We start from the raw sequence: 20282 nt of genomic DNA, 5'->3' as shown, positions 1-20282 counted from the left end.
ATGCATACGTTTTCTGTTTTATCTTTTGTCTGCTTTTTATGCACTACTCTTTATTTTTCTATGCGTGGGAATGCAGCCCACAAATCAGCAAAAATAAACACGTTTGGTTCGAAAGTGTAGCCAGAGTGTTGTAGTGCCCAGTCTTTGTAAATGATATATCTGGTTGAATTGACTGAGCTATCTTCTTGCAATTTCCTGCATAACTCACCTGCGTGTGCTTTATATGAGGGTTTAAATGACACATGAGAGGTGGTATAGGCACTGCGTTTCCACATACAGTAAAAAGTCATTTGAAATGAATCAATCACGCTGTGTGCAGATAATATCCCCCATGATTCCTTGTCATGTGTAGATAACACGGAGACAGCGCTCTTGTCATCCAATTGATTTTTCTCTCTCACGCTGGATTATCATCTTTTATTACTCATCTTTTAAAGCCAATCTTTATCTTGTTACATGAACACTTTTACGCACGTTTTCCGAGGTTCGGTTCTCTTTCTGATGACACTATTGAATGCTACAAGCCCCATGCAGGTTGGGGTGATATATGCGGGGGTGATGAGGGCTTCTGTGGGCCTATAGGCTGTCTGCAGACAGAAGGCATCCACACATTGAGCTGTATGCTTGTCCACCTACTAAGAGGTTAACCTGTGCGCCAAGTGTCAAGACCTGAACACCCCCCCCGCCCCCCCCCCCCCTTCTCTACCTCCTCTTACTCTTTGTGTGAATACATTAAGGTGTGAGAAGACGGTGCACTCTCAGGATTGATTAAATTGTTCTCGTTAGCAATGTTATTGAAGGGTGAAGCAGGAATGAGTTAAGCCATGTCGCCTATTTTCACTCTGAAAACAGCAGTGAGTGTTTATGTAAAATTACAATCAATTATGTTCCCCTATGTAGGCTCTTGCCCATTTCTCATTGATCAGTTGAATGATATTATGTTTTAAATGACACCGTGGTGCTGGAGTGACACCTTTGTCATATACATTAAAATCAGACGACTTCCTACACTTACAAGTAATAGGAGATTAAACAACTTAATGTATGAGGCCATGATAATAAAACTACATAAACCCATGGGTACGCCCTTTTTATTTATTTACATAAAATAGTTAAATCCCTTTATTTGATAAATTACGCACCATTCGGAGTTGTTACAAAAACATCTTAATTATCTTTTTAAAATAAAAATTACTAATAATCTGAATTAAGCAGTAGGAGATACTAACACAAAAGCATTTCATATCTTAAAATTGCACACGACTTTGGTTGCCTGCCCAGTAATAATTGCCAGCTGGGAGTCAGAGATATTCCTCTTTCTATTTTACCCGGATGCAATATTTCCTTTGAGACCGTTGACGCGCGCATTTGTTGGATAATTTAACGCGATGGTCGACCCGGGTGAACTCCACTAAAAGAGGTTCAACTGCAGGCGATCCTCCTCCCTCCTGAGTTATAACGGGTCCCGAAAGAGGATGCTGCGCGTGTGTGAGGGTGGTGGGGGGGTTTGAAGGCGAGGTGGAGACGGGTTAGAGGGGTGGGGAGAGAAACCATAGGTGTGCGTGGGGGGGAAACAAGCTGAGTGTGCGTCTCATCTAATAGAGCCTCGGAGCGCATTATCTTCCCCGCCATCTCCGTTTGGGCGGGCGGTGCTGAAGGGAAACGTCCAGAAGAGCGGATATTCTCAGACGCCGAGTGTAATTGGTGTGATTCCTGCCCCTGTTGGGTGGCTTAAACCTATTCATAGCGCGGGAGTAGGATAGAGAGAGTGGGGATGAGATCCGCGCAGTGATCCGCACGCAGTTGGAAAGGAAGGAATTATAAACAGGAGGGACGCACACGACTTGGTCAAAGTTTATTTTGCGAAGTGGGCTTTTTTTCCTTTTCTGCGGACATCACTGCGCCTCAGATTGACGCCGTGATGGAATGACACTTGGAGAGAGGATGATGGACACTTTGGCACCGGAGCTCCGTCTCAGAAATCCCCCCGCTTACACCAGGCGCGGTGCTGCTGACCGAGCCCTCAGGACGGTGATCAGTCATTTGTTTTGAAGTGGCAGGAAAATCCTCCTCTTGATCGTTTTCTCCAAAAAAGAGTGAGAGATGGTGCGCACAGCGATTCCTCTGAGACAGACGTGCGTACTCATCACATTGCCGTTAAGGAGCGCGTCTTAAAGAGCTTCTTTCTTCATCCTTCTTCATTCTTCTTCTCTGAACTTGTTGAACGGCGTTAAAGAGAGAGCAGGGGAACAGGGAGTACCCTGTACAAGAAATGTAAGTTCTTCTTTTTGCTCGTAAAGTTTACTTTTTGTGTGTTGGAGCGTTCTACAGTCGTGTGTTACGTGGCTGCATTTATCATCTGTAACAAATAGACAAACAGTGTGCTGATACTTGTAGGACTTTCCCCTCAAAACATCATGAATAACTTTTATCTGAACCACAAAGGAATATCCATTCATATTTACACATGAGGCGACCTTGAATGCATCCAAAACGTACTCTTCAGGTAATTTTTTGAGGCGCCCCCTTGTGGAACTTATTACCAAATCGTTGCCTATCTATCAGCATAATTACATCTGTGTCATGCTGCAGCCAGTTGACCTATACGTCATTTTATGAGCTACCTGTTACAGTGAGATTAGTTTGGCCACAAGCTTTCCATGTTGCTTCACTCTTCGCGCATGCACTAGCTTCTTATTTAATACACATTTACTTAATTATTATTCTTCTTTGAGATTAATGTTAGCCCTTTGGTGTTACAGCATATATTATTTCTCACAAATCTGTGGCTGTGTGTCCTCTTAACTTTGATTTGTACATAAAAGTTATTTTCTGAAAGACCCACATGATTTTACCTTGGCCTTGTATTGGATAATACCTTTAAAATATATATATATTTTTAAGGACATGCTCATCATTATTATCACAATAACATAATGGCTTAAGGGCTGAGGCACATGCTGTACTGAATGGATAAGATAACACCTTTTAAGTGTAGTTTTAAAACCTTTTATTAGTAACCTTAGTGATTTTTATGGAGTTAGAAATTGTGATTGTACTCATAATATTTCACTTAACCCATGAAAGAATGACAGGTAATAATGAGTCATCTCTTGTGTGGCTGTTAGCAGCTGTCACTTTAAACCATGTGACTGTCCCTGCTTATATTTCAGCAGAGAGCTACCTGGGCGAGCGCATTCTTTAGAGCTCAAGTGGACGTTTTGAGTATCCAGACATGTCACTGTGGTTGCAGAATAATGTGCCAGCAGCCTTTTAGGAAAAGTGTCTTTAATAATGCATAAGGTGTTCCTGTGTCGCACGGAGAGGAATGCTCGGTGGCGAGGGGAGGCAGGGTGAGAGACAGAGGGGATGGAGGCAGGTCAGGCGGAGGCTCGTTGGGTGCCCCGTGCACTGCTGCATGTGTGAAGCTGGAGTAAGTAACCCACGCCCGAGGGTGTTCAACTCCACTCGGGGCGGCTTTCTGCGAGTCACCCTGTCAAAAGTGTAGCTATCGCACACACAGAGTTCATGTGGCAGCTTCAACAGCTCAGGGGAGGGGGGGCCGGGCGGGGTGGAAGGAGTTAGAAGGGACAGAGGAAGAAATAGAGGATTGTGGCAGATTCAGCTGGTGGAGGACGCCTTCGGAGGCCTGACCTGTCTGACTCCATTGGACGCTGGATGTGAGGAGAGGCTGCAGCCACTTCCATTTAAAGGAACCTCAGCAGGGTTCAACATGGGTTTTTGATAGCCAGCACTGATGTGGCCCTCCCTAAAACTCCATGCTACGGAATTATATCATAACAGAAGAAGAAATCTCAATACAAGCCCAGTGTTGGCTGTTTGTCTCACCCTATAGCCGAACCACAGCTTTGATTCCTTCTGAAGCAGCCCACCCATCCCCACAGCAGAGTCACTTAACCAGCTGTCAGCACTCAAGCCATTTGCTACCTGCCGTCATTATTAAAAGATCATAAGCCTGCCGATTGAAGGCGGCGACGTTTTAAGAAGTGGAAAAGAGCGCTAAGTGATGGGCTGACTCAGAGGCATGCCCCGGGGAAGCATTACAGGCGTGCTCTCGCTGTTCTACCGTAACGCTGCCTGTCATGTTTGCGGGGCCATGCTTCACTCTCCATATGTTTATTCATGAGGACAGTGGCCCTATTGGCAGGTTGTTAACAGGAAAGATTAGGGGTTCTGGAAAGGCAGGCAGAGAAATCTGGTGAGTGGAGCACAGAGAGCAGGCAGGAGGCTTTTTTATTTCTGAAGCGCGGCCAGCTTCTATCTTTATCTATCTTTCATCCGTTTCTGACTGTCTGGCCTCCTGTCTTTCTGTGCCTCTCTCTCTCTTTCCTGTGCTCTTGTTTCTCTTTAAGCAAGGCACTGGTGGGGAATATGAAACAGGTAGGGAAAGATGAAAGTAGGTAGAGACAGCACAGAAGCAGGGTCAGAAATTGCCCTTGAAAGTGCATCAAATGCGTGAAATTAAAAATGAAAGGTGGGATAGAAGGGATATCAAGTGGTAACCTTGTAATTATGCTACCCAACACGATACTGACCACTTCATTTAGAGCTAAAGTGGACATTTATTTCTATTTCGAGATTTTCGTAATATTCTAATGTGTTAAACTTTTAAACAGACAGGCAGGTGTGTAAGTACTGCCCCCTGTGGGCCACTGTGGGCGATTTGTGTGAGGTTATGACCTGGCAATTCTCTTCGCTGTGTCCTGCTGGAGGAAAAAATGATCAAAGAACGAATAAAATTGAAGTCTGGAGCCGTTGAAAATGTAGCCACTACAGAGGCAGAAGCAGGACATAAATGCTGAACCCACAAAACCACTGATCAATAAAGAAAGATCAATATGGCAAGAATTGACAAGTGGAAGGATGGGCGATGAAGTGGGACATAAATAGGAAAACACTGTGGCTCAAAAATTAACATGCTGAGAGTTTATTGCCCGTTTAAACTGTTAAGGTATGATTCCATACAATTGCCAATGAAAGGGCTAGAAATATCCTCTTGAGTAAAAAGTAAATCAGGTCTTTTTAGGGTTGAGGTGTGTCATATGTGAGGGATGAGCTCCATCATTTGTTCCTTCGATAAAATGCATGATTTACAAGTGACTCCCACCAGTAGTAAAGAGCGGCTCTGGGGACGTGCGTGTAACGTTTCCCTTGTGATTCGGAGAAACACTCAGTCACGCTCGAGTGGGCCCGGGGATGAAATGGAAGCAGACACGGAGGCAGGGAAGTGGTCGGGTTCATGGGTGGCTGTTTGGGTGGGTGGGATGAACTCACCAGCCAAACAAAACCTCTCCTGGGTCTGCCGGGCCTTGTGAAAGATTCATGTGTTTAAATATAAAATCCAGCCTCCGTTTGCAGTGCTGACTGGTGTACCTTCAGTCCCTTGCCGTGTCAGGCTGCGAGTGCACAGACTCCTCTACGGCACGTGATCTACCAGCACTATGTATGGTGAAGGCTCTTCCAAAAGAAATGCTTCCCCTATCTTTAAGTATTAAATCAGATCATTTTAAAGCAGAAAAGCATGCAAATATGCAGTGTTTTCACCAACAATACTACAATTGTGGCTTATTTGCTTCATCTTCAGTTTACTGGCAAATATATAATTTTCTAAATATTATTAAAACTTTAATTTCCTTTTTTATACACCTTAAAATACATGTATTCACTTTTAATATTTCTTTAGAAAATGTAAGATCAGTTGTGTAGTGCAATGAGGGAGAAGAAGCAGATGTTATTTTTAAGAATTTCGAGCAATTTTTTTGAGAACCATATCAGCACAAATTACGTTTTAAAGCGAGCTTTGATTTTTTGAAACTTCCACATCTTTTAAGTCATTCCTCAGACACTGCAGGTGATCCCATTGATAACATGTGCTAGAGAAAATGTGTTGTGACGAGGCCGCATCAATGCATGATCAAGATATATTTGCAGTTATATTGTCATACATTCGTTTTTTTAAATGTCACACAAAGACAGTCAGTCTGGCAGTCACCTCCCTCACACCCGGCGACCCCCACTGTTACTGTAAGTGTTATCGCTCTGTGCGTATATATATATATATATATATATATATATTTATATATACCCAAACATGGAAGAAGCTCAGACTTCCTGTGAGTGCGACGCCTCTTATGTCCTCGGGCCTTGATCGATGGTTAGAAAAAGCGACCGTCCCAAAAAAGAAAAGCTTTTCTCACTTAAAATGCACATCCACACTTCTTCCATCTGCTCTCCTTTTCTATCCCTCACCTCTTCTCCTTGGGGAGACGGAGGGTTATAAGCAGGGAGTAATGAGAGGAAGGGGCCGCTGTATGCAGGACTGTAGAGTGATAATGACCCCGCGCTTGTGATCTCTATTGCTTGTTATCGAAGCCTCGCCACCGCTTGTTGTCTCATTACCCGTGACCTGAACCTCTCTTTATCCAGAGGTTGCATGTGGAGCATGCACACACGCTTTCTCACGCACACACTGGCAGACACTGTCCGGCCATCTCTTTAGTCTCCTCTGTAACACGGTAATATTATGTCTCTTAATGGGAACAGGGAGCTCGGTGCCAAGAGTTCCCTTTGGATAATTGGCTGCTACCTCACCTGCTGACATCTCCCCCGTTGACATTCTTACATTTTAGATTTAAGGTGCTCCATCCCCCCCCCCCCCACCTTTTCCACTATTCTCTGAATCACAATACCCACTTTTGTAATGGTTTTACATTATATTTCTCCATGATATTATATTGTGTGAAATGTAATCCCATTTCCTGGATAATTCTTACTTCTATTGTTGTGATAAATCACTATTTTTAAACAGAGCTCAAGGCATAAGGGGCAATTTGTTTTTAAAATCAGTTTGCAACCAGCTCAAGAGTTTGACATTTTATCGTGTCATGTTCTTGAACACCTCAAGTTACCAAGTTTTTTTTGCCTCTAAAATCTTCTTTGTAGTGGAGGATAACACACTTTTTTCTCTGTATGTGCCCTTGCTGAATTTGACACATTTCCATGCCACTGAGCCTATGCCCCTGACCTTGGCTGTTCATTAAAATGATCATTTACGTCCATCAGATTGAAGTGTCTCCGAATGACACAATGTGAACATATCCACAGACACAGATGCAGCTCCACAGCTACTATACTCCGGCACAACACATCACATAAACACTTTGAAGAGGCACATGCAAATACTATAACCACATCCCTATACCACAAATGTGAAACCGTACAACTGTACATTTCTTATCTGGATGTCAAATCTCCATATTGTTTCTTATCAGTGTCTCTATAGTCAAGAGAATAACCTAGAAGGTGTATCCTATCGTTCCAAGTCTTACATTACAGAAATCACCTTGTCATTCTGTCACAGCTTGTACTCTGCATGCTTTTTTGGCGCAATCTGTACTTTGATATTAATCCTTTTTAAACATCTATAAACAGTATAAATATCTCATATCCTCCAATCAATTCCCCTATCTTGTTCCACTAATCCACTATTCTTTTTTTTATTTAAGGCTGCTGTGACCAAGTGTCTTAATTCATCTCAATGTATCGCATAATAAATTAAAATTGAAATTAATTAGCCATGTTTGAGTTAATAACAAAAAAAAATCAATTTACAAACACCCATCTACACTGTAGCTGCTAATTGATCACTGATGACTGGAGGGGATATTGGTCAACATACACACACACACACACACACACACACACACACACACACACACACACACACACACACACACACACACACACACACAAGACGCTTACGGTCGCTTCAAAAACAAAATCACAACCTTTTCTAAAATAAAGTATGTTGTTTTTAATTTACTTCTGCATCGTAGCCCATGAATGTAGCAGATAGTGACACACAGACAGTAGAAAGGGCACAGCTCAAACTGGTTGTCAGATATTAATGGACGCTATATTACCTGGGAAGTAAACCTCTGTATGTGATAAAGTGCAGTGTCTCCTGCTTCAGGCAGCTCTACCACTTAAGAGAAAGAACGTTAGCAGCAATGTTCAAGATATTTAGAAAGTTGTTGCTCATACTGACAAACTCTCACAAGTCTGCTTGGTGAAAACCTCAAAAAACTTTATCAACAAATGTAAAATATCAGATTTTTTATTTCACTTTTTGGAGACTTTCTTTATAAGATTTCAAATAAAGCTACCAAATTAATTACTATATTGAAAAAGTAAATGGCAATAACATCCTATACCTATTGATGACATCAGTCACTATGACCAATGACCCTGTACCCTTAGAGCACTTAATTATTCGCAATGGTACTCAAATCAGTTAAAAATAAGACACATGCATATTCATCAAATTCTATACAATCTGTCTTTTCCCCCAACGTTTAATATGATATACTGTTACCTTAAGTGGATCACCTCACAGTTCATTAGATCACATGAACAACTAAGTAAAACATAATAGATACATCTTGTTTGATGCCTATCATTCCAGCTCATGCAGTGGGGGGTGTGAGGGGTGTGTGTGTGTGCTGGGTGTGAGCCGATGGTGTAAGCTGTCTGTAACACTGTAGGCTTTATCCAACCGAGTGAGATGAGGGTTTGGTGTGAAAGCAGTAGGATCCAATTTACCCTGAAGGCCTCGCTTACTGATTTTTTGTGTTTTGATGGACAACAAACACCAACCTGGCACCCCCACCTTGCACCCATCTAACTTTAAATCCACAAATACACCTTTCACCCGTATCATGGCGCCAGCTAATGTTTCCTCACTGTCAAATCCTACTCCCATAAGGATGGTGTATTCACCCCACCCTTCTTTTGTTTCTCCGCAGCACCACATCGCCACGCAGGAAGAGGACCATGATTGACAGCCGGGCAAGCTGAGGAGACCTGTCACTCATCTTCCTATCAGTGTGAAAGAGGGCTATCTCCTTCTCGCCTTCCCCCCCCCCTCTTCCTCCTCCTCACTTCCACCCTACCTAAATCCTCTCCTCTTATCTACTCAATGGTCCGGTAACCTCACTATCCCTCATAGTTATCCAGCACTCGAGAAAAAGAGACAGAAGTAGTAAAGAAAAACAACGAGACACTTCTAAACCTTCCCTCGCTCCACCTGAGGGGAGCTTGGCATGCCTCCTCACTCCAGTTGAGTGAGTTGTAGAAAGAGGGATCCCTTGTTAGTACAGAATACAGGAGATACAGCTCCTCGAAGAAGGAGCCCAGAGAGGACCAGTCATGCGTTTCCATTTTGCGCTGACGCTGTGGACCAGCGTGTGCCAGGCCGTGCAGCACTACCCCGCCGCATGGGGCCACTACGATTTGTGTAAGTTCCAGATTTACACAGAAGAAGGCTTAACCTGGGACTACATGGCCTGCCAGCCAGAGGCCGCAGACATGACCCAGTACCTAAAAGTCACTCTGGATCCCCCCAACATCACCTGTGGAGACCCTCCGGAGACATACTGTGCCCTGGTGAGTACAAGTCAAGAAACAGCTAAATATTCCCTTTTTAAAAATTGCACACACACACACTTCATTTCAAGGCAGCCTTTTTATCTGTGGCCATGAATCGTGTGTCTTCTCGGCTGGTTCTGACCCCACAGCCATGACAGTCACGTTCAAAGCCTCAGCGTGGCTCAGATATGTTGCCGGGGCTGAGGGAGTAGAGAGGCGTGTGCCCATTGACGTCACGTTCTGCTGTTTAGAGATAGCTACTTCCAAGAGTGCACTGCACTGTCTCATGTGCCGATGATGCTCTTTACTCCCAGAAAGAGCATGTTATTGTAGCTTCTCTGTTGTATCAGAAATAAGATGAGTGGGTGGTCTAATATTTAAAACACTCTCCGGGTGAAATAGTGCAGAGGTGGACTATAAATACAACAGCATGTTTGAGAAGCTAAGTGGAGCACTGTTTGAAGTCCCAGTACACCATTTTTGTTTGTTTTTCTTACATTTGGCGGTACTTCTGCACGTGCATTGTGCATTGCTTTTTAGCTTTTTTTTACTCAAACATAGCAGTCCAACGTAATCAAATTCACTGTCAGGATTTATTATTAGCCAGTATGGTTATTTCTTGTCCTTAAAATGTTTATTTAGGGAATTCGGTGACACTGTGTATTGGAGACAGTTGCTCTCCATTTCAGCATACTGTATTTGCCTTCCTGTGAGAAATGAATATCAGGCAGTGTCAGATTTCTTTGGTGGTCGACATGCAGGTTCGTTTTGTGACTTTGACCATGTTAGCAGGCTGTTTTTAGCTCAAAACACCACATCGCCTGGGCCAACCTCACAGAGCCAGCTGTGGTTCTGTCCCCCAAAAATACTGTATAATGGATAATGAAGTACTTCCTTATTTTACAGTAGAATCAAAAAGAAAATAAATCAAATAGCATTTCCTTTATGATAAGAATTTCCAGCTTAGCTTATTTTCTTGCAGGAAGTTGCTATGTATTTTTATAACCAAAAACAGGTTGAGGGTATTTTATTATTTCAATTAGCTTTTTGTCTGTTCAATTTAACAAAATAGAATGTCAGGGTTGTTGAATCCCTGAACACATTTCCCGTGATCGACTTGTTGATGAAAGGCTCCACAGTGTTGCATGTTAGTCTAATCCTGATTACTTGAAAGTGATATTTTTTCGGATGAGAGGCATTTCATATTGAAATAGCACAATAAAGAGCAGTGATTGGTTGATTGCTTTACCCTTTGAAGTTCACGCGGTGCTGTTGATTCTGCAAATTACACTGCAATCATACAAAAAAAAACACAAATTTCTTGAGGGGCTGAAACTAAATGAGCAAAGAAGATGCATATTAGGTCAAGTATTTAATTAGCAAGCCGCCCTCCTCCTTATTCCGGCATCTTTCCACTTTGAAACTCACAGCTGGTCGCCTCATCTTAACGCTAAATGATGAATCCATTTTGGGCCGTCGTGTGTTACCAAGTCATCAAAGATTCTCTCAGAACAAATGCACTCCTCAATAGCTTCAAGAGCTCTTTAGATAAATAGAAAGATGTTCGAGGGAAAGTAGTAACTTGAGAAGTATAAATAGACGGTCGCCATGAGCAGAAAGTCAGCTGAGAGGAGACACAGAGAGATTAACAAAATACAGATGACAAAGACAGCGAGAGAATGATCAAGAGAGGCACAGCGAACATGGGGGAGACAGACTCAGAGGACTATGTGCAAAGTATACGGTGACTGAAGAACTAATATCTCCTGTGTGGGGCGGGATGGAGGCTCCGAAATGTGAATAATTCAACATGTTTTGTAGCTAATGTGTTTTATTCATAGGACACATTATTCAGCCCGACATCTCTCAGGCACTTTTGAAAAATGCTGACTCCCATGATCGGCCAAGGTTGGTCGAAGGCGAAGAAGGTTGGGGCAGGGGGAGGAAGCCGAATCTGGGAGGTCATCGTCAAAATGGGGTCATCATCCGTTCTCCCTCAGGGGATCATTGTGACCTCAGGTCGATCCTCATTTGAACCTGAAATGTGTCCGCTGCTAGCTGTTTAGCGACTGTTTTGTGGATGAAGTGTATGAATCCTGCGTTAACAGTGGACATTCTTGCTGATGTTTCGGCGGAGGTGTTCTATGGCTGGACGCAAAGTTGAAACAGAGTTTATTATTATTATTATTGCCAGCCGTTTAACAGTCTGATGATCGTTGATTGAATCAGAGGGAGATTGCGCCGCGCTGCTGCCCTCTTGTCTCCGGCAGTCAATGTGAAAGGAGGGCTTCAATTAAACAGGTTAGTTCCAACATAGCCATTTCCTCTCTCGCTGTACTGTACTCATCACAAATCAGTGAAATATGACCCCTGCCGCTTGCCATAGAGTCTCTGCAATTGGTTTATGTTTACTCCGGGCAGCTACATGGCTCCAAATCAACATCGGAACAATTATCATTGATATTCCAGCTACTTGGCTGCCAATACGCTGCTGCCATGCCAATAGTGCTTTGCATCGTAAGTCAGATCATTGCAGATTCAGGGCAATTATCATTAGGCCGCGTTATCGGAGAATTTCATCTTTCTGGTAATTGATTCTGCGCTCGTACAGCCGGGTGTATTTTAAAGTCTGCTTCCTGAAGGTAACGGACACCAAAGCCTGGCGAGAGGAGAGAAAGGTGGAGAGAGGTGCAGCAGCTCCAGGGCGTGGCGCTTATATGAGCTAAGTTTCCTCGGGTTGCGGCCTTCATATCCCACACACAAACACACACATTACACATCACTCTCCCCAGTAAAGGCTTTTTATTCTGCTTCTAGCCCGGTGACCTTTTCGATAGCAATAAGCTGGCATTCACTGAACTCTGGCACACACATCTGCCATCATATGAGATTTCACTGTCCCCTCCAGTTCTGCTCAGACTGGCCTTTGAAAGTCTGGACAGGTCGCAGAGCCTCCAAGAGTCCGTGATTGACTTTGTGCAGGACTCAGGAGAGCAGCTTGGACTTCATAGAAAAAGGATGTGTTGCGAAAGAAACAAATTCCCGTTAATCAACCTGTCCAGACAAGTCGACAGCTACGAATTTTGTGTATTCTCAACACTTTTACACCTATACTTGTTTAGAGAAGTCTGTGTGAATACTGCAAATACTGCCTCAGGTTAGGGTTAGGGTTAGGGCTGGTAGATTAAACTGAGTTGTAGTTCCCCATGTCTAGCTCCTGTTACATATATATATATATATATTATCAGCGTTTTATTTATTGTTCTATAGTTTAAATTAATGTAACATCTCAGTTCAACCATCACTTCAGCACAGTTTATCAACCATCAGACCCTTACATGTGTTTATGATGCACTTGGGATTACACATAGAAGAAGGCCCTCCCTTGGTGTGTGTATATCTCCTTATGTTTTCCTTTCAAAGTTCAGTTTGTCTCTATTGCTGCCATCAATTTACAACCTGGAAATGAATGAATGAATGCTGAAACCTGAGTCCCAGCAGGCCATTGCAGTTCATAACCAATCAAATCTAAAAGAGCAGCCAAAGACGATTATTATAAAGGTGGTGCAGCATGTGGCTTATCTTGCCTATTTTAGCTCTCATGAAAGTTCATTTAATTAGTGTCATGATGAGAAAAAGTATCTTACGGATAGTCTCTAAAACCCTAACCCTCAACCCTAAACTTGAATATATCATATTTTGCATGTAACTGAAGGTAAGATCATAAAATATAGGGGGAGGGACATCTTTAGATATTTATTACACATTTACTTTAGTATGGTTTTGCGTTTGCAATATTGTCACCGTTGACTCCCATGGATTTACATTGAGAAACATAGCTCTGACCTTTCCTAAGCTGATCCTGATTAGAGGTTTCAGGCAGACCCACCCCAGTACCACCCCCCACTCACCAACTGTGCCGCCTCTCAACAGGCTCCGGACTGACATTTCCTTAACAAACGAGTGCTCTGTCAGCAGCAATATGTCTCATTTCACACTGTAACCGTCACTTTTAGAGGGTGAAAGTGATGGAAAGAGACTGTGGCTTTTTCACGAGGCAAAGATGACATTTTGTTTTATAAACTTGTTGCATTGGCTCTTTCATGAAAAGGCAGAACAGCAAAATAAGCACACATGTAGCTTTTCCTGCTGATTAACTGCTACTTCGACCTCTTTAAAAGTCAATCAGCATTGAAAAACAAATGAATCATTCAATAGAACTGTTTAACATCAGAGGAATAAGTCAACTCAATCCATTTCATGTCTTCTTTCATCTTTGCCAGAGCAAACCAAATCAGAGGAGCAAGATATAAACCAAACAAGCGTAAAGGAGAGATGTGTGTAATTCATTAAGTCTTGCAGCACAAGTCATTGTTCTCGGTTTGATTAGTGATGGCTATCTGTAGTGCAAAACAGTTGGGCCTTGGTTATTATTTATGGATAATTCACTAACAGGCATCAGTTGAGACTTGACTGAATTATTCAAACATGAACATAGACCCCATTTAAACGCAAACACATACGAAACGCAAACGAACCGAATACGATATCAAATGTTGCGCTAACATCAGTACTGCTACTGCTACTGACCATGCTACAGCAGTGAGCAGCAGAGGTGGGGAGAGGTGGGGCTATGGGTTCATCGTTATCAGGAAATGATCGTATAGGGCGTACACACTGAGCCTTGGGACCCGCTATCTTTTGCGGGGTCCGTTTCCGCCTTTCCGTTACGGCCTTGTGTGAACGAACGGGCTATACGAAAGAGTAAAGTAGCGGATACAACCGTTTGCGTTCTCGTGTAAACAGCACCTTAATCTGTGCTTGAGGGAATTCGGTGTATTTGTATGTGATTGAATTAGTCCAATCAACTAACAATAAACAATTCAATTTGAGGTAGAAACCACTACACAGTATTTTTGTTATTGCACTTACAGTAACAGTTAACACTCTCCTTTTAGGAGTAGAGTACGTTTCATCATCTGAGGAATTATAAAATGCACCTGGCTGGCACTAATACTTCATAATTAGACCTTCCTGAATGAGCATGAATGATTAAAGTCTTTATAAATCTCAACTTGCTTTGTAGCTATTCAAACTGAAATAAGAAGATATAAACCTAGCTATTGAGACCATAAACTTGTCAGAAATAATGTAAACTGATGTATACTAATTTTCTCATAGGCTTCTGTAAAATACTCTTCTTTTTGCAACCAGTTGTCGCCCCCTTGTTGGCCAGTTTAAGCCACTTCTACTGTACATCACATCGGACTCAGTTTCTAGTTGTCATCACTCATTCTTGTGATTTACAGCTTTTATTTATAGCATCATGCAGTTCCCTTAATCTGAACCCAAAGCAAGCCTTCATTGAGTGTCTTGATACATTCAGCTGAAACACTAGCAGTAGATTGAGAGTAAATTGAATATTGTCTAACAGTACACAGAACCGTCAGATTATATCTCTCTCTGCCCAATGTGAAGGTTATACACACCGTGGTCATGAGAGGAATCTCATCACATTCCCTCCGAGCCATCCTGTGCCATAAACTTTGCATGAGCGCGGGGCACCGTCAGAATTTGTATCCTTTTCTTATTTCCTCCAACCGCTCGTTCTTCCAGGTCTTCAGACACCAACACAAACACAGACTTGTCAGCCAGCACAGGCTCCAGAGGTCCATTAAACAAGCTTTGGCAGAAAAACCCACACGTCCTGTTATGTGCACGTTGTTGCCCAGCCTCGCTTAGTCCAGACTGAGTAAGACACATCCGGCGTTACATGATTCTTCTATCACATTTCATCCGTTTTGATATTGAATGCATTCCAGGATGTTGTTTATGTGCCACGTCTACTCATTAATGTAATGTGCAAATGGCAAATGGTCCATTTTGATCTGAATTGCTGTTGTTGCTGCAGTGAATATTGCTTTTAACCTGCCTTGCTCTCTATTTTCCATGCTATTATCATCATCACCGTCATCAGCAGCAGCGTTATAACCTTTAACACGATCACCACCAATTTAATAATCCTCCGTAGCGTCACTGCATGTTGTTTTATGGATATGGATATTTCAGTATTGTTTTAAAAAAAAAGTGCAAACAGGAGGGATTGTTTACTTCCTGGGAGAAAAGTTTCCTGTAAGAAGTTGTTGTGCAGACAGCATCAGGTTTTTATGTGATGTTGTGCGTGAGTGTGTGACTCGTCTATCCGGGCTCCATCAATGCGCTCAGTGGTGCCTCAGCGTAACACCGCCATAACAAGATAACTTGTTTTTTGTCTAAGTTTGTAGAAAAACATTTCCTCCTTTGCCATAAAGTATAGAAAGGAAAGCTTGGAGAAGCTATAAAAACATGTTTTTTTTAAAACCCTGTATTTAGATATAAAACTGTGTTAGACTGGGAAAGAGCCACAAGAATGAATCCATAAGAAAAAGGATCTTTTTGGAAACAAAAACATCGTATTTCACTTTCATTCAGCTCTGGTTTCCGTATACACACATGATGAATTTCCAGAAAATTAGTATTGAATATAAGTCAAGGGAGGAAAGATCTCCCATAGCTCAGATTCAGCCTCAATATATCTTAAAGGCTCTGAGTATTGACTACAAGTCACCCAGAAAAATAACATTGTTCCTTTGTTAAATTCTCTGTGCTCTCACTCTATTTGAATTTCCGTGCATGTTAACTAAGCACATGGGCCTTCACATTCTATTCTACGTCTTTCGATGATACAAGCATTTCTTTCTTTCTCTCCTGTAATTTATTTGACAAAGGCATTTGTACCCCCTTTTCTCTTCTATTGCTCTGTGGGCTTTAAATCCCTCCTGCAGTAATGGGGGGCTTTTGTTGCATTTCACTGTTCATCACTCGTGGAAAATGATGGTCTGTTACCCCCCATCATCCTCCTGTACTCCCTTAACCTCTGTGCACGAGACTATGAGAATTGGAAATACAGTACTTGGCTTCTGAAGACGTCGGTTCACTTTTAATTGCTCTTTGAACCTCGAGGGGGGATTTCCCCTCAGAGCTCGCTTGTTTGAATACTGATTTTAACAATACCCCTTATCCTCTTCGGGACATGGCTAACAAATGGCAAACACACACACACACACACACACACACACACACACACACACACACACACACACACACACACACACACACACACACACACACACACACACACACGCCAAGCTTACAGAGCCCAAAGAATGACATAAGGTGGCATTCACATTTAGATGCACTCGTGTTTTCATTAATTTGTGTTGGGGGGCTTTTAAAGTTAATTGCAGCAGATAAGTGGGCGTGTTGTGAATGGAGCACTCCCACAGCAGTGGCAGACGCTCTCTCCCCTCTTCTCAGCATTTCAAAGCAGCAGAGCCTCCCGTTCCTTATCAGCCCAATAGAAGCCCTTTTTTTGGTGAGTGTGTTTGTGTTTGTTTCTATTTGTGTTGGTATCTACATTCACAACACACGCTTTAATGAAGTCTGAACTACAGCTCTGTTTTTGTTTTAGACGACTCTTCACATCTATTTTAGGATTAACCTACTGTACAAGCTGTACCGAGGTGAACTGTGGAAAAAACACAAATATTCAAAATAAAACGAGCCAGTATGTCCCTTCAAATTCTGCCTATATTGCCTTTCTTCTCTCATTGGGTTAGGGTTAGGGTTTTGTATTACATTGCCACCTTTTGTAATTCAGACGTATCGGGAATCGTAAGATCTGCATCAAAAGAAAGGGAAACGTTAATAAATGTATACGTTCAGCTACAGAATCATCAAAAATGTTTTAATTTCCTTTAAATTTTTCCATTAAAACTTTGAGAAAACATTCAATAATTGGCAGTTTTTAAATCAAAATAGGATATGACCTAACACTAAATGCTATGTTTGTTGTTATCGACCAAAAGTGTTGACAAAGTGCCTTTTTAACTAAGGCTGAAGTGGAAGCCATTTCACCCAAGATAAGTTTGTTCTCACCAGTTTGGTCCCTGAAGAGCGTTCCTCTCCTCTCAGACAGCTTTTTGGCCCCTTCTGTCGTCCTCTTTGTTTGAGGGGAAATGTGAGGCTGTACACTTCACCCTGACAGGCTTCAAAAAAGACTCCTGGATTACGTTGACTGACAGCTCCCAAACCCTGAGATCTGTTGTGTCTGGCCCACACCGAGCACAGGGCAAACTCTGAATCAATAGCAGCGCTATCAGTGATGGGAATTGAATGCTGAATCCCCTCTCATGAATGGCATAAGAACATTTTTCCGCTGCTCATCTCAGGTGTTTTTCTCCCTGGCATCTAGATTTCAGCCGGAGCTGAAAGGGAGTGTGAAGTGTGTTGGGACATGCACCTTTTTGGAGCATCAAAAACTAGAACTCAGGAAGATGAGAGGCCACAGATGGAATTGTCTTCAAAGTGCAGAGTCGACAGGCTTTTAAACTGATATTACACTATATCTTAGAACATTTTCATTTTTCTGCGCGCTCAGCTTGATCTGACGCTGAGAGGTAATTTAGCATTTTCTGCCATGTATCATTTTGGATGAGTACTCACTGATAGTTGCAAACTGGATTTCTAGTTCTTAAAACACAGCTGATAGCAAAAGGTTAAAAAAAAGTGACATTTCTCTTAGAAACTCTCCTATCAAACCCATATAGAAATATAAGAACTGTTACCGAGACTTTAGGTCCTTTGGGAGAGCACTAACGTGGTTCCTGTGAGCACTGTCCCACACATGGCTGAGTTGCTTTGTAAGCTAACATCTGTTCAGCAGAGGGAACCGGAGTGGTCAGCGCACCAGACGAAAGCCTGGGCAAATGTGCTTGCTTAATTAAAGAAGAGGAAGAACCAGTGCTGCTATTTACACCTAATTCTGACATAAATCTGCAGTTATCGCACCGGCGAGACTGTCCTCTCCCCAATTTAGGAGGTACCCGAGAGCTTTTCCTTAATAAGCAGTCCTCCTGATTAAGCCCAGGCATGCGTTACACTCTCTTTCTGTGGGAGAGGGAAAGGACAAGCTGCTGAATTTAACTAGAGGGGAAGTAGTTAGCAAAGTGCCATCACGGATATTGAGATGGTTAGCATTTTATTAACCCCAGTCAGGACAGAGAGAGTAATTGGTAAATTGGGTGTAGACTTGCAGTGTCTGCAGGACTTTGGCCTAAGGGTGCTGGGATGTAGACACTCGGCATTTCAACCTCTCCATCTCCGAGCCCTCTACTCAGGGAAAACTGTCCGCCTCAGTCCATCGCTCCCCTAATTAGCAAGTTGTTTTATTTCCTGTGGCTGCTACTCACTGTCATTTCTTCTCAGTCTGGAACGAGAGGACATTGAGTGAAAACATCTTCCACAAGGTGCCAGGCACTTGTCAGAGAAGTATCATGTGACAAGGGTGCAAACGGTAATCTGTTCATTATGTTTGCGAGGACAGCAAGCGATTGAGAGGCCTGGCGTGGAAATGCATTTTACATCCCCTCTGTCTGTACATCAGAGGCTCTAAATGAAATGATATACTTGGAGGTGCCAGGCATTTGCTGCTACTCCGGAACACACATTGTTGTCACGTCGAAGGCTCTCTTTCAACGGCATTCAGCATGGCTTCAGACTATTCCCCCGCCGTAAACACCGGGGCGATACGCCAAACTGCAGACGCTATGGCAGGGAGCGTTGGCGTTTGATACGAGTCTGCTGCCCCCCACTCTCCCCCCCCCTCCCCCCCTGAATTCCCTTGGATCTCATCAAGGGCTTTCTTCTACATGTATTATTAGCTGGCTTGCTTTCTTGCCATCACCCTCACTGCTTTAGAAAATATGAGAGACACATTGAGGATGGGACAATTATACATTAGTTGTGGATGACATGTATCAATACCGGATTTTTACATGGTAGATTAGATTGTGATGTAGTCATATCTGCTCTTAGACTTTAGGAGTGTCTCAATGTATCAACTGCCTCATCTAAAGGAAGCTTGTTTATGAATAACAATGTCTTTAAACACATGTTAGTTTAACCCTGGCCATACTGCGCTGCAACTGTCCTACTCTCAACAAAGCTTTAAAGTATTGATTTAACTATACTTTTTCATGAAATTGATGGTTTTAGGGGACTTGTGTCGGAATATCTCTTGTCGAGGCGTGAACAATTCCTTAATCCAGTCGTGTTCACTTTTCTCATCCAAATTTAAGCAAAACAATTACTGCAAAATGTTGGAACTATTTATTTAAACTGCTTGTCACAACACACGCTGCCGTACAAAAAGGTGCAAGTGCTCTTTGGCTGTCAGTAATTCTACACTTTATTTTCATCAATTTGTTCTAGTCTCAGCTGAATTAAGTATGTCCTGCTAATAATCCTAATTAGCTGCACTAATGTCCCCCCCTCCCCCCCTCCTCTAAGTACTCCCTCTGGTGTGCAATTGAGGTTGGGACTATTCAGCCCTGCAATACATCTCAGTCTGAATGATAGCAGGACCTTTAGGTGCTGTTTAGACGAGAACACAAACGGTTGTATCCGCTACTTTTCTCTTTGGTATAGCCCGTTCGTTCACACGAGGCAGTAACGGAGACGCTGAAACAGACCCCGCAAACGATAACGATTCCCAAGGCTCAGTGTGTACGCCCTATGCGATCATTTCCTGATAACGATGAAGCCATAGCCCCACCTCTCCCCACCTCTGCTGCTCACTGCTGTAGCATGGTCAGTAGCTACTGTCAGTAGCTACTACTACAGCTCGACCATGATACAGATGTTAGTGCAAAATCTACAGCTCCTCTATCACACCCATCAGCAACAAGTGGACATGGAGAACTACATGAACTACATGTTGCTAAATCCTTCGCGGG

At 42.7% G+C, this 20282-nt stretch overlaps 1 protein-coding gene across 11 annotated transcripts in view; it reads left to right on the top strand.

Moving 5' to 3' along the window:
• The window catches only part of ntng1a (netrin g1a), an 83378-nt gene that overhangs the window by 485 nt on the left and 62611 nt on the right, over positions 1–20282 (top strand). For 10 of the 11 annotated variants that reach the window (XM_079662152.1, XM_079662159.1, XM_079662158.1 and 7 more), the window contains exons 1-2: positions 1569–2274; positions 8826–9465. In XM_079662152.1, coding sequence (XP_079518278.1) covers positions 9229–9465 — 237 coding nt within the window. In that variant the 5' untranslated portion in view covers positions 1569–2274; positions 8826–9228. Of the gene's footprint in view, positions 1–1568; positions 2275–8825; positions 9466–20282 lie in introns of those variants that run through there. The other variant, XM_079662153.1, reaches the window with a different exon arrangement.

This window comes from Notothenia rossii (genome assembly GCF_949606895.1).
Source record: "Notothenia rossii genome assembly, chromosome: 12".
Classification (NCBI taxonomy): Eukaryota; Metazoa; Chordata; class Actinopteri; order Perciformes; family Nototheniidae; genus Notothenia; species Notothenia rossii.
The sequence above is the reverse complement of the archived record's forward strand: the minus strand, read 5'-3'. Positions and strand labels throughout refer to the sequence as shown.